The 19,873-nt window shown below is 51.2% G+C and overlaps 8 protein-coding genes across 8 annotated transcripts; 4 read left to right on the forward strand and 4 right to left on the reverse strand.

The window, feature by feature from the left end:
- Positions 1 to 368: 368 nt before the first annotated feature.
- On the reverse strand, positions 369 to 2,088 carry K460DRAFT_349941 (trichothecene 3-O-acetyltransferas-like protein; the record flags this gene model as incomplete). The annotated part of the gene is made up of 4 exons (XM_040931455.1): positions 369 to 804; positions 906 to 1,384; positions 1,441 to 1,917; positions 1,978 to 2,088. The coding sequence occupies 4 exons, from the start codon at positions 2,086 to 2,088 to the stop codon at positions 369 to 371; spliced, it is 1,503 nt and encodes a 500-aa protein (XP_040792352.1).
- A 3,058-nt stretch (positions 2,089 to 5,146) lies between these two features.
- K460DRAFT_372213 (uncharacterized protein) lies at positions 5,147 to 5,891 on the forward strand (the record flags this gene model as incomplete). Its single annotated transcript, XM_040934491.1, has 2 exons — positions 5,147 to 5,321; positions 5,542 to 5,891. 2 exons carry the CDS (start codon positions 5,147 to 5,149, stop codon positions 5,889 to 5,891), a joined length of 525 nt encoding a protein of 174 aa, XP_040792353.1.
- A 762-nt stretch (positions 5,892 to 6,653) lies between these two features.
- K460DRAFT_271163 (uncharacterized protein) lies at positions 6,654 to 7,781 on the forward strand (the record flags this gene model as incomplete). The annotated part of the gene is made up of 1 exon (XM_040927708.1): positions 6,654 to 7,781. One exon carries the CDS (start codon positions 6,654 to 6,656, stop codon positions 7,779 to 7,781), a length of 1,128 nt encoding a protein of 375 aa, XP_040792354.1.
- Positions 7,782 to 8,389: 608 nt separating this feature from the next.
- K460DRAFT_300154 (dienelactone hydrolase family protein) lies at positions 8,390 to 9,512 on the forward strand. The gene is made up of 2 exons (XM_040929825.1): positions 8,390 to 8,824; positions 8,874 to 9,512. Exons 1-2 carry the CDS (start codon positions 8,607 to 8,609, stop codon positions 9,385 to 9,387), a joined length of 732 nt encoding a protein of 243 aa, XP_040792355.1. The 5' UTR covers positions 8,390 to 8,606; the 3' UTR covers positions 9,388 to 9,512.
- Positions 9,513 to 10,022: 510 nt separating this feature from the next.
- Positions 10,023 to 11,463, forward strand: K460DRAFT_349945 (uncharacterized protein; the record flags this gene model as incomplete). Its single annotated transcript, XM_040931456.1, has 2 exons — positions 10,023 to 10,281; positions 10,334 to 11,463. The coding sequence occupies 2 exons, from the start codon at positions 10,023 to 10,025 to the stop codon at positions 11,461 to 11,463; spliced, it is 1,389 nt and encodes a 462-aa protein (XP_040792356.1).
- Positions 11,464 to 11,783: 320 nt separating this feature from the next.
- K460DRAFT_411613 (FAD-binding domain-containing protein) lies at positions 11,784 to 13,271 on the reverse strand (the record flags this gene model as incomplete). The annotated part of the gene is made up of 1 exon (XM_040937483.1): positions 11,784 to 13,271. One exon carries the CDS (start codon positions 13,269 to 13,271, stop codon positions 11,784 to 11,786), a length of 1,488 nt encoding a protein of 495 aa, XP_040792357.1.
- A 1,065-nt stretch (positions 13,272 to 14,336) lies between these two features.
- Positions 14,337 to 16,500, reverse strand: K460DRAFT_399906 (uncharacterized protein; the record flags this gene model as incomplete). The annotated part of the gene is made up of 2 exons (XM_040936271.1): positions 14,337 to 15,434; positions 15,487 to 16,500. 2 exons carry the CDS (start codon positions 16,498 to 16,500, stop codon positions 14,337 to 14,339), a joined length of 2,112 nt encoding a protein of 703 aa, XP_040792358.1.
- Positions 16,501 to 18,527: 2,027 nt separating this feature from the next.
- On the reverse strand, positions 18,528 to 19,631 carry K460DRAFT_3966 (uncharacterized protein). Its single transcript, XM_040936110.1, has 2 exons — positions 19,566 to 19,631; positions 18,528 to 19,513 (listed from the first exon to the last, which is right to left on the reverse strand). Exon 2 carries the CDS (start codon positions 19,297 to 19,299, stop codon positions 18,727 to 18,729), a length of 573 nt encoding a protein of 190 aa, XP_040792359.1. The 5' UTR covers positions 19,300 to 19,513; positions 19,566 to 19,631; the 3' UTR covers positions 18,528 to 18,726.
- Between the last annotated feature and the right edge of the window lie 242 nt (positions 19,632 to 19,873).

Here is a 19,873-nt window from a genome sequence, read left to right on the forward strand (position 1 = left end):
AAGATATAGTAGTAGTAGATCGAGTAGAAGGGTGAGATATTCTAATAGAAGTAGTGATAATGTGATGATTGGCCGCCTGCACAAGGACAAAGGGAACATAGGGGGTTCAAGTAACACAAAATACCGAGGTAGGAGAGTCGCTCTTTTGAACCAAGCCAGATACCTCCCAAAAGCAGCTATTTGTACAGGATATCAGATTTCCAGACCCAAGTCGTTACCAAGAAAACACCGATAAGCATACCCAATAACCTGATACTCCAAGATGCATATAACTTTGAAAGGGTGTCATCAACAAGTGGTGCATCGCTGCACGAAATAGCCTTGTAAGGCCTGTCATCGACATGCTGGTAGCCGTCACGACGTAACAGTTATTCGATCACCGCATCCGCCCAAGACTTTAAACCACCTTCTTCGTTCAATAAGCGGTCCATGTCTTCCTCGGCAAGTCGTACCAGTACTTCGAAAGGTGCTTCGACGTCTTTTGCAGGTTGTATTCTCCGCGGAAGGAAAATCATGCCCCCGTCACCGGGTCCGTAAGATCGCCTGATGAATTCGGGTCGACCAGCAAGGGAATTCTTGTCCAAATCTGTACCAGGTATACCCCAGTGGAGGTCCGCACCAAAATTCAGCCACGATGTAATGTAGATATCTGAGCCAAAGGACAGGGCAAGCGCGCACTCCGTGTCGGTGATCTGCTTGATCGACTTGAAGAACGTCAAGTGGCGGGTTATCCAGTCGTCGTTGACTGCCAGAATCGTATCCTTGATCTTCCTTATGACGTGGAGGATGGTGTCCTGGGTTACACTGCGTGGTTTGTCAGCTAAGTAACTCAAGATCTAAGTCGCAAAGATCAATGCGACGTCAAGTGCAATCAACTAACGAGACTGTTTTCGGGAATAACTCACCGGTCTTCAGCTGTGAGATCTGCTATGTCAAGCGTGCCTTTTGAGAAAAGAGCCATGTTACCCATGTATGTCGCGGGAACGGGAGGGTGCTGCCTCCTTCGCAAATCGGTCGCGATCCCGATGTTAGTTTCCGTGTACCCACTGTTGGTCAAGCGAGCTGCTCTTGCGCGGGTTACATGCGTCCATACTAGGGCCGCGAGAACGTTACACTGTGTTGGTGGCGTATTTTTAGGGAAATACGGTCGTAGCTGATCCCGATATTCACGAATGCGCGCTGCAGAGATAACAAAGAGTCGTTGAGTACAACTTGTGTCCTTTGGTAAGGTCTTGGGGTATGAATAGGTGCCGTCGCAGTAACAATCGGCAGCTGAGCGCTTATGAGGGTCGGACGAACCCTGCTCGTCGATGGCTAATCGTAGCGATGACTGTTCCTCGGCTACGCTTGTGGAGGCTGGTCTGATTAGCAACGAACGATGATGCTGGAAGGTACAGTACCAAGGTCTTCGTACTCTCCGTTACCTGAGATCCTGGATACGTTTGAGCAAAAGGCTCTCCAGAAGGTAGCGACACCGGAAAAGTCCAATACGGTGTGATGCGTGTACATGGATAGCACAAGTCCACCAGGTATGAAGTAGGCTTGTACTCTCATGACTGGCGCATCGCTCCTTCCGAAGTCGACCTTCCCCTCACCACTTGGCGGAATGCCAGGGTAATTGGCGAAATCTTCGGGTACGAACATGGCGCTCTTGAACGCGCTTGGCGGCATGCCATCTCGTTTGAGCTGCTCGTACGTGTGTGGAAAGCTTTCTTCATGGAAGGGGATCTGTTTTGACCGGAATATGTTGCTCATCTCCTCGTTCGATACTTCTGCTGGATACTGCAGAGAAAGGGTGCCCGCGGCGCGATCGGAGAGACTCAGGGTGCCGGCAAGGAACGGGAATCTCTGCAGCGTGAGGCGCAGTCCATCACCAAGCGCCTGAATGGCAGCCTCTGCTTCATTATGGTCTGGAAACTACACCGTAACTAGTCAATCATGGCTGTATCATCTAATGTCAAAGTCGGGAAAACCTACTGGAAAGACAGACAACGTTTGTGTATAGACACGAACCACGTTTTGGTCCACGAAGGAGAGATGGAATGATTTTGTACGCAGTGGTGGCGGGCTTTCTGATTTAACAATCATCTTGAATATGCGAGAAGCGCTACTGCCGAGGTGATCAAGGAGCTGGGGCTTGCGCAATACGAGGGGGAAATTTAAAGACATGACGGTCCTACTACAGTTAGCTATATACATTGACGAGAATCAGTCACACATACCGTGAATTTGAGTGAGCAAACACGCAGCAGGTGAAGCACGAGATGTCATTTATCCCTTCACCGCATGGTCCTCTTGAGTGCGTCTGTGTAACGGGAGCGCGGCAATGGCCCACTCTTGGAAACGGGCCGAGTGCGCTAGGATCCAACTATGACACTTGTGGAAACATTTGAATGAGGCATATCTCTAGCCGGACTCCCCGGCTTAGCCTGGCTTATTTGAGGATCACACCCATGCTCTTGAAATGCGCCAGACGTTGCTTGCCGCATCCCCCCGTCGCCTTGTTGACCGTGCCTGGGTACTAGACGTCGTGGAAGCGGGCAATGCAGCCGTCGCTTCGCGAACGTTGGAAAACGTGTCCACCGCCTTGGGATGGAAAGGATAAAAGCGTGTCGTGGACTTTCCTTTGTTTTTCGGCTGCCGCGCATTCATTGGAGCGGGAGGTCAGGCGACAACAAACTGAAAACAGATCAATGATGGCGATTATGACATCCAGATCCTGGTAAGCATCCACGTCCCTGCGGTTGCCGACAAGGACTGCGGCACAGCATGGCACTCACAGGACCGCAGATGCTCGCTCGCGCGTTGCTCTTTGGGCTAGCTTTGACCTATGAGTGATCGAGACAAAGCCACCTTCGCAATGTAACAAGCATACGGCCAATCGACCGTCCTATACGGAGAGCGCGTACATGGTGTCAGACAGCCATATTGGGTGTGGCACCGACGCCTCATGCAAGGTAATGCGCAGTTCCTACTACCAGGCACATGGAAGCCTGTGTCCGAGCACCATATCAGGCGCATTTGTACGAGGCAACCGCGTCTCTGGTCAACAAGGCTACAAATAGAACTGAAATAGACGGCGGTGAAGTCCTGTACGTCCTTGAGAGCTCGAGTGAGTGTAAGCAGAGATGCGTCATCGTTGACGACAAGCCCTCTAGGGAGACACGTCGCGGGTGGCCCGTCGGCTAGTGGGTCAAGACCGGACTCTATGCCAGCAACACACCGGTTAGCAGGCGATCGACCTAGAAGCATGCGAACCCAATGGGCAAGACGGTTTGTATGTGGCGGCCCTGCCAGCCGTGTGCAGCTGCAACTCGAGCAATCGGCGCTACTGCAGATATTGAGTCTGTCAGATGCAGGCGTGTAACTCTTTTGGGGATTCTGGTTTGCGCTTAGACGGTGTGCCACGCAATCAATGGCCTTTGTTTGTCTGCGAACGGGCTCGGTCGACACTGCAGGACCACCAGGATCCCGTCTTTATGAAGAGACATTCCAGCAAGCTTGATGTGACTGGCCAGCCAGGTTCGTTCCCTGAAGAGTCACGCAGTGAAGCATGCAGGGAGTGGAGATATCGGTTACAGCAGCAGTCACCAAGTGAGGCTTACTCACCGGAGATGCTGCCGGTGACGGGGTGCGGCGCAACGGGCGATTGCTTTAAGTGACGATAACGAGGTTGAGGATGTAATGCCCGACTGACTGGGGTTAGACAATAGCGGGATGGCTGAGATGATTTCGTAGACTTGTTTGCTGTCAGCTATACCTGGAGTGATAGGATCTTTCTGGGGGGTCTTCACCATGCGAAGAAGTCGCGGAGACAGGTCGCGCATCGACGAAGAGCTATACCAGAAGCGACAGAAAGCGAAGACGGGTGTTTTCTCAGCTCTGGCTATCCTCTGAAGCTTGAGTATGCAGTATGGTGATCCCGTGACGTGACGACCAGTCCGTAGCCTCGCAGAGCTGGTTCCGCGGACGGTGAGGGTTGTTTGTGTTTGCGGGGTAAAGCTCAGGGTAGCTCCTTCCCCGCCATGTCCTGGCAAGATGCACAAATACCGACTTTTGCCATCAAGAGCCATGACCACTGCAATCGATTCATCCTTTCCGTGTACCTACATAGGCACTCAAGGCCAGGCACTGCAGCATACCAGAGCATGGTGCGAAAGGCGAGTAGGCTGATGTTCGTATGATTTCGACGCGGCATCACCATGGAAGATTGGCCCTTCATGGTTCCCCAACACGGTACAACACACCCCACGCTCCAGTTTCTTACCCCAAGTATGACTTCATGCTGACACGTACTATCCTCTTCTCAGTCGGCTACTCTGGTATGCGGGTCCAACGCTGCGTACCCATTTTGAGCTACTCTCTGACATGCTCGCGCTTCGAGAACCCATCGCGATCACGGTCGATACCGCAACACTGGGGGGCGCCTTCAAGAAGAGATGATTTACACACCGCGAGCGTGGCAACTGGCAGTTTTTGTGCTTGGCGCGGCGGCAGTGCCCATCACCCCAGCGCAACGAGTGAGGAGGCTGCCTACTTGGTTGAAAAATCCAGGGCGTCGCTCGTTCTTGTCAACTCGTTTGATTTGAAGACGCATTGTGTTCAGACGCGTGCCAGTCGGACCCTGCACCTACAGTCGCACACTTGATCCTACGGACATACTCATTTCGTCGGACCGCCCCTCAGAAAAGAACGGACCTGCCGCCGTGAGAATTCACAAGCCGCACGACAGGGCCACCGAGAGGTGCAGTCATGAGGAGGGCGTTCATCTTTGACTGTGCGCTGTCTGTAGCTGACCATTACAGACTGACCAACGACGATGTCCTGCTTCATGGTTTGCCAGTGCATCACGCAACTGGAGTGGATATCAACTTTTCTCATTCCCGGTAGCCGTATCGAGTTCCCCAGCGGCAGTGTCGACGAGGTATGGATGTGGGAGCGGTGGAAACAGGGTGCCATTCACCGTTGGCGACGGCTGACTGTCTCGGGCGTGCCGACTATATATATGCGCATGAGACGGTACTCTTAGCGTATCCTGAAACAGCTACCTGAGGAACTAGCAAGATACGCTGCGGGGGCTAGGCGGTTCCGCGCCTGTCTGTGTGGAACGTCAGCATCGCCTCAGCCTGTGAACGACTTTTGGGCCATGCTTATGCAGAAGAAGATCGTGCAGCGATATAGAGCAACCGGGTTTATTGCCATCTTCAAAGTGCACCTAGAGGATAAGAAGGCCCCTGATAGGCCTGTAACTGAGATTGCGAGTGGCATTGACGTCAGGCTCTTTGTTGGCGACCGAGGCGAGGTGCTTGTGAAGAGTCCAAGTAAGTAATGTGATAGTCACAAACAACGTCGCTAAGCAGCCATTAGCATATGTCCGCTGAGTACTTGAATGACCCGAAACTGCTGAAGATGACTACTTCGAACGGGCGACATCGCGCGGAGAGGAGGAAAGTACTATTACATCGTCGGCCGGGCATCTATGGACATTATACAGTCTGGAGGATACAAGATCTCTGCCTTGTATCGAGCGGGAGCTACTAGGATTGCTGTACATTGCCGAGGTCATGGCGGGTGTCGACGACAATGGTTTGGAACAGCGGATGGCGGCCCTTATCCTGCTACAAGATGAGGACCTGACTGACACGTTTCTGAAAACCTACTGCAACACGGAGTACATCTTGACCATTGACGATTTGCGGCGAGACCTCCGCAACAGACTAGCCGGGTACAAGCTACCAACAGCCTTGCGCGTTGTTAGCGGCGAGCTGCCAAAGACTGCAACTAGGAAGGTCCAGAAGAAGCTCTTGGGCCCATATTCTCCCCGCCGAACCTTCATGCTTGGCCCTGAGGAGCAGCGGGTGATTCCTCCAAGGCCGCTAGCGAAATGGTGATTACTAGACTAAATTACGGCAAACCTTATTAATATGGGGTCAGTAGACGTGTATTCGCGGGACGGTTCGTGATGCCGACTGGCGAAATCAGCAAATGTTTTGATGTGGTGTAAGTGAAGTGCAAAAGTCCAATGTGTCGCGAGGATAATCACGAAGATAACGCGCATCACATGACCGACCACGAATTCGCAAATTCTCTCACACAAGACGACGTGTCTAACACTCAGGTATACGTGTGACAACTTTCAAGCTCGTCATGGGTGGGGTGGTTTCATGACGCGAATTAGTCACTAATGCTTTACACTGCTGTGAGTTCTGAGGATTTCCATCAACATTCTTTTAGCTCTTACAAAGTGGAGAGCACAAAAGAATATACGGCTTACTACTATGTCTATATAGGTCACCTACGACATGTTGGATTACTCGACCTGGTTGACAACGCTCATCTCGTGACACACTGAGAATCACCACATGCGCATACAATGTGGCCGCCTTCCGTGTCATTAACATTGTGTACGTACACAAGCCGATTCACTATGAACACAGTCCTATCATCGCATGCTCATATCTAGGGCCAAGTCTTTCCCACTCAGCAGATAACCCCCAGAACATAGACTAACTCCAGGATACTCAAACATGGCCATGTCTCGCGGAAACTCTGTTGATCGTTTTCTCATAGATACCCTGAAAGAATTTGAGTGGCATGTGTACCGAGAAGACCCATACTTGCCACCCCCGTCCCTGACGAACGATGTCCTTCCAATGTTCATAGAGCGTTGGGCTATAGGCCGAGGTCAACATACGCACGAATTTTTCCAAGACCTGAAGCCAGCTCTGCAGCTAGTCTCCATGCTGTTCACTGAACAATATCCCTTGCTTTGGTTCAGCCATCTGACCTTCGGCGAGCGCCGTCGTAGCTCTTCGGGCGTGTACATCGCACCAACGCCATATTCTACTTCTCCTGAAGCAGTTGCTAGGGTGAGATCGAACTTACGAGAACTTGGCAAAGTAATCACTTTCATGTGGAGTCCTCCCAACTGGAACATATCCGCTTGGGGTCTTACTTACTCCAATAGAGACGACGAACCTAGGTTCTGCGAGTTTCGAGACGAAGATTGGCCACCGATCCGTTCTCGCACCGGATATGCCTGCCCGGTCATTGTGATGAAAGACTGCTTTCAGGTATATTTTCGAAATTCCAATGCGGCTAATTCGACCGTTAACGAGCGATATAGGGCCTTGCTCACCTTTGCTGTAACTCTTGGCCACGAAGTTGCGCATGCTTACGAGTTCTGGCTTGGTGGTCGTGGCGGTGAACCACTATGGTCCAAGAGCGATAAACATGCTGAATTGGGGTTTTCATGGGAAAAGAGTGTCATCGGCCGTGTCCTTAACCCGACGAATAGCGCTACGGATGATAAGGGCCGTTTCCGTACTCTGTGCTCCGTTCAATTGGAGGAATACGGTACAGAGGCTGAGCGAAATAAGCTACTCGATGAGTTCGAGGGCCGTACGAGCGCCCAGTTCACATCGCGGGATGTGGCTGGACGCCATCGCAACTGGCCACTCTTGGATCCACGCGAGTTTCGCGGTGCAAAATGGTATCTTAGCCCCAATGCGACAGCTATCGTGGCCAGCATTCATGCTATTCCCTCCCAGTGGGTTTGCGATTGGTTTCAGAAGGATGTCTTGTTGCGTCGAAAGATGGAGTGGGCGCAGCGGCAAGCTTATAAGCCGCCCCCGCTAGAGGATGCTTTCATGATCATCTACGAGAGGAACGCACACGGGGCGCAGATCCAGCGACCACTCGATCCCTTCTTCCCAGTTGATAGGGATATTCTGCGACAGCGCGCACAGAAGAAGACGAACGCAGCTCGTGTAAAGCGTTAGTATTATGACCTTTGGGATCCACGGTACTGAGTGTTCGTTTCTTCTTACTCAGCTAGCCCTGTTCAATTAGCGACACCGACGTATGGTAGGTGACGTTCTGGGTAGGTTCCACGCTACTGCTTCAAATTGTTTCTCCTGTAGTCTTATGTCAATCAAACCTACGTAGTTCAACTCCGGACATTTGTCTGCTCTGTCTAATTTGTGTTTCATTTTCATATCTCTCGGTACCTCTACAGAACCGGTGATAGCTCAGCAGGTAACACTGGGGCATAGACGCTTTTCATTATTCATTTTCTTTTTCGGTGCAAACTTAATTACATTGGTTCTTTCTGCATGCGACTTGCAACAGCATTTCGGGATTATCTAGGTCGACAAAGCGATACGGCTGTGGTTTCGGGGTGCGATGATACTCCGTGCTTGCCATATATAAGAAACAAGTCGGCTTGCCAAAGTAAGGTAACCCACAGGTCCATGTCTCAGATGTCGGGCAAATAAAAAGGAGTGCGGCCAGATATCGGCGGGGGTTCGCGCCACGCTTTCAGCCTTATCTCCGTCATAAGGCTCTGTCGTCACCGACCCCACCAACACACAGCATTTGAAATGCAGTCGTAAGATTTTGCCATTGGTTACTGGTACGGAAAAGGCCAAAATAGGTAGATTTTTCTAGCGTTTCTGCTGAACTAATGTGGTCCTGCTGCCCCACTTCGAACTGGAGGGAACGACTTAAATCCTTCAATCCCCCGTTGCAATTGTGTCTAGTATCCCGGCTACTACCCATATCCCTCTCTTCCCAGCAAAAGCAAAATCAACTCGGAATCATCAACTATGTCCTGCGAAAATTGCAAGACGGGCTTCAAGTGGAACGGAACACCCACCGGCAAAGAGTCCACCCTAAACAATGCCAAAGCCTACGTAGCTGGCGATTCCAAGGAGGCAGCTATCGTCATCATCACAGATATCTTCGGTTGGACGCTTCCTAACATCCGTATACTGGCCGACCACTACGCCAAAGAAGCCAATGCTACGGTTTACGTTCCCGACATGTAAACACTATGACGCTTAATGACTAGTATATGTACTAACACTCATTAGCTTTGATGGCGAAGTCGTAGACCCGGACGCGCTCTCCGACCCCGAAAAGGCCAAGAACTTCGACCTTGGGGCTTTCCTAAACCGCCACAACAAGGAAGCCCGCTGGCCAGAAATCAAAGCTGCGGCGCAAACACTCAAGTCGCAGTACTCCAAAGTCATTGCCATAGGATTCTGCTATGGTGCCTGGGCCTGCTTGAAGCTCGCTGCCGACCCCTCCCTGATTGACGCTATCTCCGTCGCGCATCCGTCTATGCTCGAAAAGTCTGAGATTGACAGCATCAAGGTGCCGATACAGGTCATTGCGCCGGAGAACGACTTTATGTTTACAGACGAGTTGAAGAAGTACACTCTGGATGCCCTGCCGAAGACGGGTGTGCAGTGGGAGTATGTGTATTTCCCAGGCCTTCAACATGGGTTTGCGGCGCGTGGAAATCCAAACGATCCGAAGCAAAAGGCAGGGTTGGAGAGGGCAAAGAGGAGTGCAGTTAACTTCTTCAATGAGTTCCTGCACTAGAGCCGGTATGTGCGGTGACAAGAATTTGTGTCACAAGGACGTGACATGGACAGTATACACAAGCTCAACTATTTAGTTTGAATCTAGTTCATTGACTCTACTGCTTATCACTACTAGTTACGCACAGCATCACTACGGAGCCTCTGCTGCTGTCGTCCTTCAGAGCCCGTTTCATGACGCGACTAACTACGTAGGTATGTTTCAATAGACGACAATATTCTACTCAAAATGGTTATACGGTGGCAAACTGGACTACGATCGTTAGTTTCAGTATGATCAGTCGATGAGGACCGCTTCTTGTCATCTACAGGCGCCACCGACAAGGGTAATAAAAAGTAAAAAAGCGACGAACGAATCACACAAGACACAACTCTTTTTCAAGCTGACATGATTCGTTCGTCGTCTTTTCAATAACCGTGTTACTGTTACTGTCACTCGTACCACGACAAACATGTCTGTGCTCGCTTAATTTATATTGTACGAACGTAGCTCTAGTTTTCCTGTGCCTCTTTTCCTCCGTTTCCTCAAAGCTAGAGGCACCCTTCTACCGCCAACATCGCAGAATCTCAACTTCGCGACGATAGTCTAGGCGAGGACGCCATTGCCAGCGAAAATTCGAACACAGATCCTGCAGGATGCCCTCTTTCGAAGCATTGCCCACGGAATTAAAGGTTCAGATTCTAGAAGATGTCTATCGAACAGGAACGATGCGAGACTTTACGAACGCAATGAGGGTCAATAAGGAATGGAATGCATTAGGAACGCCCCTGCTGTGGACCTATGTCGCGATCAACAACCAAAGTAGCCTTCCGTTTATTCGCTCCTTGAAGGCTGCTCGACGCAGTACGGGAGAGCTGGTTCGCAACCTGTCGGTTCTCATCAGCCCAATACCACGTGAGTCCACTTTATTCAAGGATATGATACTATGTACGCTCACTATCAACAGCAGGCGCACTCTTCCCTGGTAATATCTATCTAGTTATAGTATCGGAGCAGCTAGCTTCCTTGATAGAAGCAAAGCTAGGTGGTCTAACCACCTTTTCGTACCAGATCGCACCATCAGTCGCGTATTCTCTCCGCTGGAACCCAACCGATATACGTTACGATTCGAGAAAAGCGGACATACAGGTCATTCCTCTTGAACTGGTGGCGACTCTGCTTGATTCTCTGCCATCATCATGCTCAGAATTGGAGCTCAGGACTTGGGGCCACGATTTCAAGGGGTCTGCTGATTGGGATTTGGACCAGCCAAAGGGTAGCAATAGTATGTGCAAGGCCTTGGACAGGCTATTACCTCGTCTCACACACCTTCACCTGGAAGGACAAAACATCTCACCATTCGTGTTTGAAAGTCTTGTCAGAGGGCCAACGCTTCCACTTCTGGAAAGCCTCTGTCTCGGGACTGCAAAAATGATCGTTGCAGACCAGGATCTTGTACAATATGCGAATTTAGGTCCGCAGTACGCGCCTGAGGTCGTCGATAATCAACCGCCACTCGCGAGATCAGTTCTCAAGCAATTACGATTGCAGAACATTATCGCACGAGAGCTGCGCTCCTCCTACGAATCTGGCCGTTTCCCATCAATCAAGGATCTTCAGCTTCAGCAACACGGGATGAATCCCCGAGACAAAATGTGGCGCCTGAACGTAGTCGACATCCTCGAAAAACGCATCGAAGTCACACCAACGGCTGCAATAAGGCTGCATTTCAGTTCAAGATATGGGACTGGATCTGAGGTGGACCACGATTCCCCCTTGATTCTGATCATGGGGCGCGATGGAGAACTCATTCTCGAGACCGAGGATGAGTTCTGCAGCCGTAAATCTAATTCCTGGGTCTCTAGTACGACAGGTACCCGAATCCCTGCTGGCAGGAAAGTTATGGGAGATATCACGAAACATGGCTTTCAGTGGATCGACATGCTCAAGATATGCAAAAATCGTAAGAGGTTTATAGAATGGATGAAGTCTGAAGACAGCGAGATAGCGAAGACTTTCGATGACTCGCTCGATGTTTTGGCCCGTGCACTTGGAGTTCCATACGTAATCAAAGGCCTTCTAGAGTGGTACGACTAGGAAATGAATGAACCCGTGGAGCTGGTTTGGAGAGTTGGGATCTTGGGGAACATTGGCCAGCATAATTTCAACACAATGGCGTGGTATTGCGTGTAAACTCCCCCGAAGACCTTGGGTGTCTAGCATATAAGGGTTTCAACAATCCTGGCATCGATGACAAGGGGTGGTATCATTGATAGGTGCTGGAGGCACACTCTTCTTCTCAAGTTCTCAATTTCCCTCTAGAGTTGCTCAATATGTGACATACAAAAAAACTATACAGTTCTACACATATATTCTATTAATAATACTACAAGAGATACAAGTCTTCAAGTCGCCATCTACGCCTTTGAAACCAGGAAGCCATTCGCCTGTAGCTTCTGAAATACCTGTGCAGTGTCATACTTCCTACTCACAGCCTTGAGATTATCCAAGCTCTCCGATCCATAGCTCGCCATGACGTTCTGATGCGCCCCAGCATCATTAGCAAACAGATTAGGAAGAAGCAAATTGGCCTTGCGCGCATTAGCCGTCATCCACGTATCCATATTCTTCTGGATCTGCGTCATCATATCCTTGTCCTTGTTGTCTTTGTACTGCACGAGAATGGACGTCCAGGTCTGCGAGATGGGCGGCATGTTGAGCGAGTTGGGCACGCCGCCGGCTTTTGCTGTGCCGACGGAGGGGACGCGCGAGCCCATTGGCTTGATTGCGAGGACGAGGTCAGTTTCAGAGCCTGAAGTAGGGGCTTGCTCTAGGATCTGCTTGAATAGGGCGACGTAGTAGTCGGCATTAGGCTTAGTGATGACAGAATCGATCTGGCGCACGACGGAATTTTCAGGCGGTGACATGATTTGCGCGAGCTTGTATACTGTTCCGTTTGTTGGGGGCACGGGGGTTTCGAGGGGAGTGATATTCAGGAGTGGAGCAAAGGCGTCGGGTTTTGCGCTTGCGGGTTCGGCATAGAAGAGTGCGACTTCGACTTCGTTTTTTGCGGCTAGCATGTAGACATTGGCCTTGGGGTCCTTTTCCATATTGGCCTGAACCTGCGCAAGGGCGGGCATGAACTTGGCGTAGTCCTTTGGGTCAAGTGTAAAGAGTGTGTACCAGATATTGTGAACGGGCGACGTCCGCATGTCGAAGCGAGTGACAATACCGAAGTTGTTGCCTCCCCCGCGGAGGGCACGGTAGAGATCCGTGTTGCTGGTTGCATTGGCATTGACTATGGAAGAGTCACCAAGGACAACTTCGAAGTTCGCTATATTGTCTGTGACCAAACCGTTGAGCTGAGAGAAAAGAGTATAGCCACCGCCGAGCGTGAGACCAGAGATGCCGACGCCAGTGTTTAGACCAGTAACTCCAGACTTTCCGACAGAGTCTGCAATTTTCTGGACGTCGCCACCCTTGTTGCCCGTACCGGCATGGATTATAGAGTTGTCGGAACTCAAAGTTAGGGACTTCATCTGGCCCATGTCGAACAACACGCCGCTCCCATCCACACTGGCAAACTTGACATTGGGATTGTGCCCACCGTTCCGGATAGCAAACTGAGAACCCGCCTTCGTCACAATGGAAAGCCCTTTGGCGACCATGTCGGTGCTAGTAGGTGTAAAGAAGCATGCCGCGGGAAGTTCACAATTCGTTGACCAATTAAGCTCCACTTCAGCCTGGTAGTTGGAGCTTGACGAGTCGACATAATTGCTTGGAAAGGTTGCTTTGAGTTGGGAGCAAGCTTTCGCTGCACTGGAGGAGGGGCTTCGAGGAAAGAAATCGGGAATGGCCGTAGCTGCAGATGAGCCTGCTAAGAGGGCGATGACAGCCTTGTACATCGTTGCGCAGGAGTGAGAAAGAAGTCTGACAGGTCAAGCCTCTAGACAGAATGAGTGGTTGACTGATGGTCTATTGATGGCCAACTCAACTCCGAGAGTCCTCTTTATGAAGGTCTTGGAATTAGGGTAGGCATGCCTGCTGACCATAATAAGAAGCGAGACCTCCTACTACTTCTTTCGGTTTCTCAGCTGGCCCTGATCTGGGAGCGCTGATGAATCGCACTACAAGCCACTTGACATTGATTGAAGTGGAATCTGGTAGGTCGAGAGAAGCACTGTTCCTTACCTGGCAGCTCAAGGACGGCGAGTACGAAACAAGGTGGCCAATGGTTACGACCTGACTTCCTGTCACACATTTACCCCCTGTTCATGTCCTAGCTTCGGGTATGCCGTGGTGTAGCTGTCGTGAAAGCTTACCGCATGTTTAGATTCCGGAGTCCGAAGTAAGAAGCCCATCGGCTCCGACAAGGAATCCGGAGCCGGTCAAACCTTGAACACTTTTACCGACTACCTCTTGTTATCCTCGCATATCGTGCGCTTTCTTTTCGATTCCCTTGCTCATACTGCCTTTCTCGGGTTATTTGAAGTTAGCTCTCCTATAGTTTGGCTTAGCAGCATAGTCAGAGCCTTCAATTACCATGGGAACAGGTGGGCGGTATTTCACATACACAATCGTCTAGCGTACGTACAGGTAATGATTTCGCCACCGGCCGCATGAAGTGCACGAATAGAACCGAAAAAGAAACCAAATAACTGGACATTACGCTGCTTAGTGACTAATAATTCCCCCGTCATAATATTGATCCTCCATGTATTATATGGCACTATGCGCCCCAAATCCTGTAGAAATGCTTCGCTAAAATGAGACCCAGAAAGTCATCACCTAATCTTGCGCCAGCCTATGAGAACGTATTTGCCTTCATATCAAAAGAAAATCCGAAAGATATCATACATGAGAATGACTATTGTGGTTGAATGTGGTATCGCTATGCAGAAGAGAAGAATGAGATGAGATTTCCGCCAACGCCTGACGGAATGTGAATGAAGAAATTTTGACGAGCGGCGTTATTGCGATGATGTTTGATGCGGGACGTGTGTTTCCTGACCGGAGTCGAGTGGATCGCCTGTCATCATAGTTGCTACCACTTGCGCTGCTTCTTCCGGAAGTTGTGGTTGTGGTCGATGCGCAAGAGTCGGCTGTGGCGATACAGAGGGCCTGGCTATCTCCTCGTCAGAGGGAGATGTTGACGAGTGTTGAGAATCGTCGTCTTGGACGTAGGCGATGGGTCCCCAAACCCGCCAGTGGAGAAGCACAATATGAGTAATGCGATTCGCGAGGTCGGTCAACTTTGCAGTTTCTGGATGGGGCTGCGCGGATGCAAAGGTCTCGGAGGCGACGGGCTGCGACGGATACGTTGGGTGTGGCGGCATCGATGGAGATATGGACACCAGGCTGTTGAAAAGGTCCATGGGCGATGCGCTGGTGTGACGGTCTATGTTGCCGAGAATCTGAGGGAGAAAGGTGGCCTCCAATTGAGCGGCATGATGAGCAAAACTCTCAGTGAATAGGAGGCGAAGATGGTGATTGGCGTCTGCCAAACAATCGAAATGATATGTTAGCGGTTGGCCAACAAGACGTGATGCTTGCCGTAGGATCTCCAGCGAAAGTGCCTCGGAGTTCATCATCCACTGCTGAGGACCGTGGCCAACAGCTTCGCCCATGATCGCTGAGATGGAGGCCCGGAGTTGCTGTTCGATTGAAAGAGACAAAGGGGCACCATAGCCGAATTGCTTAGCCAATATTGCGAACATGCTCATACAGACTTCGAAGAAGACGAGGTCGTCAATCTCGGTTTTCAGTGTCTGCAAGCGGTCGTCATCCAGGTAGAAGGTCTCGGGAAAGTCGCTCCGACCATCTTTGCCAAAAAGGATGGCGACAACAGCACGAGTGAACACTTCAAGCTGGAAGCCTGCCGCGTCTCGTCGAGGCGTGCACTGCGAACCAAACTCATCGTTTGCATCCGCATACCAGTTTTGAGCAATGTTCATGTTGACCCTTGCCCGACCATGCACTAATTTGTCTAGATGGTAGTGCCTCTCGAAGTTGATCGTATCTTCGATCAAGAGGGTCTTCAGGTTTCGGATTTGGTGGTTTGCAACGTCCTGGAACGAGTTAGCGGTGTCCCCGACATCTGATCCGATCCAAACAACTCACCAGCTTCATCGCCTCCAGTATCCCCAGCAATTCGCACAGCCCCTGTACGATTTTTTCCAAGCTGTTCTCGGTCACACCTTTTCTCGTTGAAATGACCATGGCATCAACCCATTGATCTCTCATCGGCGCACAGTGCTCCTTGAGCAAATGCGCCATCCACTCTGCTAGCCGTACCATGTCGCAGACTCCTCGCTCTATCTCTTGCATCAACATGGAGACGTCCAAATGTTCGTCTACTCTCGAATGGTCGCGATCTGGCACCAGGCTCTTCAGCACATCTCGGATCGTGTGAAAAAATGTCGGTAGCCTTCGCTCAGCATGGCGAGTGATCTCCTCTCTCTTCATGTGTTCTACACCCCGTAGTGGTCGTGTTTCTTGTGAGAGTAGAACATAGAGTTGCAGCTCGGCCACTAACGCCCTCCTATACCTTTCCGTCGCCCTCGTTTTCTCTTGCCCTTTAACGCCGTCCACGTTCGGCCTGAAGCTAAGGTCACGGTCGAAGTTGACGTCATGTCGTAGCTTGATATTGGTGATAATGTTCTGAATATCGAGCTCGCCCAGGGATTGCTTGGTAACAGGGGGTGCATCTGGTCCGTCTCGAAATGACTCCGCTAGCTCTTCCCCGGTTAATCCATTCCTTTCTTTTGCGCCGATCATGGTCATGAGAAGTTCCGCGAGTTGCTCAGGAATGTTCCGTTGGTGGGGTGGTGTCGGTGCGGGTAAGTAGGAGTCCCTTGCTGCAGCCTCCTCTGACGTATACGATCGTATCCCTCGCTCCATGCTTTGCTCCTCTCCAACCAACGGACTCTCTGTACATATGAGAGAGCGATGCCATGTCGAGGCGGATGAATTCCTACTGTCCACGTCTATCGCGCTTGCAGATGGGGGAGGATAGGCATGTTCGGACCTGAAAGGAGAAGCACGGCTGCCAGCGGCGTTGGGCGTCTGGGTCCTCATCTCCTGTTGCCGACGAAAGCGGTTGCAGTTCTTCTGCAACGAATGTCGGATTCTCATGAGATGACGTAACGGGTGGTGAATGACGGTTGAACTAGTGTTGTGTCGGGCGCGTGAGCGGCGAAGTGGTTGATGATAATGTTCTGGGAAGCGAAGGCTCAAGAAAAGCGCATGGGGTTGCTACAAGCGCGAACTGCCACTGGTTAGCCTACCAAACGATACAAGACAGGGCCGTTTGCAAAACACAAGCTGAAAACGTGTTCATGAGTTGTTTGACAGAAGCTGCAGGCTGCCACATGAAACAGCAAGGCAGCTCCGAGTCAGACAAGCCTGAAAGATGCGGCAAGATGCGGGTGTCGTGCTCGGGCAAGGTGTACCTTTTTGCATGTGCCCCCTTGGATACAAGATGTGTAGGAGTTCTTTGCAAGCACTAACTTAGGGCTTGTGTCGTGTTAATGTAGTGATGTGGGACAAAGTGGTCAGTTGCGCTGAATGAAGGACAAGGACGTTTGCGGAAGCCTTAAGAGACGGCTTCGGACGAGAGCCACTTTGCAGGAAAGGCAAAGTGGAGACAGCGCAGAAGAGGACAGAAAACAGACAGGAAGGTTACTACTGAGTGTAGTAGTAACGGTGCAGCAAGGCGTGGGACTGCTGCAAGGTGCGTTGCGGAATTCAAACAGCGTTTGACTCGTTCTTGAAGCAGTGTGTGGTTGTGCGGGCTGGAGGCTGAGGGTGGGAGCGGGAGCCCTTGCATTCTTGTTTAAAGGAAGAGCACAGACAGCATCAGTGCTGAACCCGTAACCGGGTTCTTAGATGTGCGAATTAATACTTGGATACGCAGAGGCCCTCGCTACTGGACGACGACGGGCGCTGGGCGTACCTCGGAGGCACCTCCTGAGTTATGAAGCTGCAAACCAGGCCATCCCAACGACTCACCGCTAGTCATCCGCCGCGTCGCCGTGTCGAGGATCCATACCGGTGTCGCGAAGCCGCAGTAGCGCTGTCCCGCTCGCTGGCATACATTATTAGGCGAACAGTGTTGTGAGGGAGAACAATGCATCAAAATGTGCACGCATGCAATTCCATGGCCCGAATGCGGCTAGCCGCAATCGAATCAGCAACCGAGATTGGCCGGCGCATCCCGTCAGCCTCACTTCTGTGAAAAGCAGGGCGAGCAATTTGGGGGTCGGCATTTGCAACCATCGGACCAGGAAAAGATAAACCGCATGATTCGCCCTCGCTCACGCAGCTGACCGCATGATTTCAGCCTCATCCAGCGGACATGTGGCGGAAGGCCACGGGAGCTACGAAGCCGCCGTGTGTGCTCGCGTGCCACCTGGCAAGAATAGATTCCGCTCACGGTCGTCGAGGTTGAGGTCTAACCCGTGCGCATCGTCTCCGTGGTGTTGTTATTGTTGCTGTTGCTGTTGCTGTTGCTGTTGTTGTTGTTGTCGTGTATCCAGTGTAGGCGCGAATGTGAGTGAGTGCCATTGCCACTGCGTGACATGGTAACTGAAACGCTACCGCCTCATCCCAACCTCGCAGATCCGACGAATCGCCAAGTGTGCGACGACTGATTCGTTCGAGATCATCGCCAGCGCGTGTTGCAGGAGAGCGAGGATCAAGAGGGCGCAAAAGCAGAGCGACCTCTCATGCTATGACAGGTAATGATGAGCCAGCGACCGAAGGCTGCTTGTGGGGAGATGGCCGGACAGTGGGGAACGTGTGGTGATTTATGTGCAGCAAGCGTGGGTTATCCTTGCCGGAGGAGGCATGGCCGGATCGAAGAACGGGAGAGGAAGAAAAAGAAACGAGGGGCCCATAAAATATATGTAGTAGGGCTGCGCGAGTCCGCCCGTCACATCCTTAGGCAGTAACGACACCACCATGGAAAACGCGGCGATGTCACACGATCTCCTTCGGGGTTGGTCTTCTTCTTTAGCATTGCAACATGAGTGGTCACTTACTTTACAAGGCGCTTGGAGGACTCATTGACACATGCTATCTACTATCCACTGGATTGCCCCGTTCCGTTGTCGCCAATGCATCGACAGACCCTTGACGCCAGGTATGCTTGACCGGCTTTCCTCTTTAGTACCTAAGATCTAAACCCCATCAAACTCCAAACTATGCTAGTCGCCGAATGCAAATGCAGGTCCCCATGTCCTATTCCAAAACCCTCTCCATCTCATTCTCTCTTTTTCTCCCCCTTCGCCACTCAGCAGATCCTCCAAACTGACCACGACCTATCCTATACCATCTCCCAACGCCCACTAAACCCACACCTCACCACCTAACAAACCTCCCACTCCCATACCCCCTCACGAATCCCTTCCCCCCACCACTTCCGTCCTCCCCAACAGAAGAAGAATCTCTAGCAGAGTCCATCAACCGGCCCTTGGCCCACTCCCGCCTCTCATTCCGCGCCTTCTCCCTCCCCACTTGCCTACACCACAAGCACGCCCCGGCATACCCCAGCGTCTGGCTGATTCTGCTCCCGACCGGACACGCTTTGATAGGATCGTGCTGTCGGGCAGCGGGGCAGAGACGTAGGTAGGGGTATGTGGGTGTAGGGGGGCAGGAGCATGATGCTGCGGTTGCGAAGAGGACTATGCACATTGTGCCGGTGCGTGGAGAGTTCGATGAAGAGGTCGCTTGGTTGATGGGTGAGTGGGTGGGTGAGATAGATGTTGTACCGACTTGGGAGGGCGAGAAGAATATGCTTGTGCGTGTGGTGGTGATCCGTTGTGATGTGCGGAAATGAGTGGTAGAAGCGTACGATGACTCCGAGTATAAGTGTGATTGAGAGTATGGACTGTTTTGAAGAGAATCAGACGGATGGTCGATGAGCTTTAGCATAGTATGCGCATGCAGTCAACGACCTCACTTCATTACATATCTGGCTGTTAGCAATCCATGGTCAAATCCGACAATAGTGACAATGGAGATATCCGAGAGGAAACAGCCATGCGATTGTTCGTGGGACAGCAATGCGTTTGGTACAAGGTTGTTTGAGGACAGCAAATCAAATCGTGGATTATTATGACGATGAAGAGCAACTCCATCACTACGCCTTGTACATACAATCAGTACAAGACGTTTGGGTAGGGAAACCGAAGATTTACAAATGTGAGAAAGGGGAACGCAGGGCGGATGCTTGAGGCTGGGGGCAAAGGTAGCTGCCGGGCCGGTATCATATCAAACCTCATTTTGCTAGCGACGCCAAACAATATACTAATCACTCCCCGACTGCAACGTGCATGCGCATGTCGCACGGGTGTATCGTTCTTTGCCAATAATGTAATCATCCATTCGAAAGTCGGTCCGACTTCCCATTTGGTATCTTGATGCAGGCGTTTGGTGGAATCAAGCGCTTCGTTGTACATTCAGTAACCAAGCAAAGAAACGAGTCGAAGGAGAGAAAGTCAAATTT

This window comes from Cucurbitaria berberidis (assembly GCF_010015615.1).
Source record: "Cucurbitaria berberidis CBS 394.84 unplaced genomic scaffold K460scaffold_1, whole genome shotgun sequence".
In the NCBI taxonomy this organism is placed as follows: Eukaryota; Fungi; Ascomycota; class Dothideomycetes; order Pleosporales; family Cucurbitariaceae; genus Cucurbitaria; species Cucurbitaria berberidis.

What these genes read in the sequence shown, in the direction of transcription:
- K460DRAFT_300154 (XM_040929825.1), top strand. Translation starts at nt 8,607, where the DNA reads ATGTCCTGCGAAAATTGCAAGACGGGCTTCAAGTGGAACGGAACACCC. An exon ending in ACGGTTTACGTTCCCGACAT is followed by an intron (nt 8,825 to 8,873) that starts GTAAACACTATG and finishes AACACTCATTAG; the next exon opens with CTTTGATGGCGAAGTCGTAG.
- K460DRAFT_3966 (XM_040936110.1), bottom strand. Translation starts at nt 19,299, where the DNA reads ATGCTAAAGCTCATCGACCATCCGTCTGATTCTCTTCAAAACAGTCCA.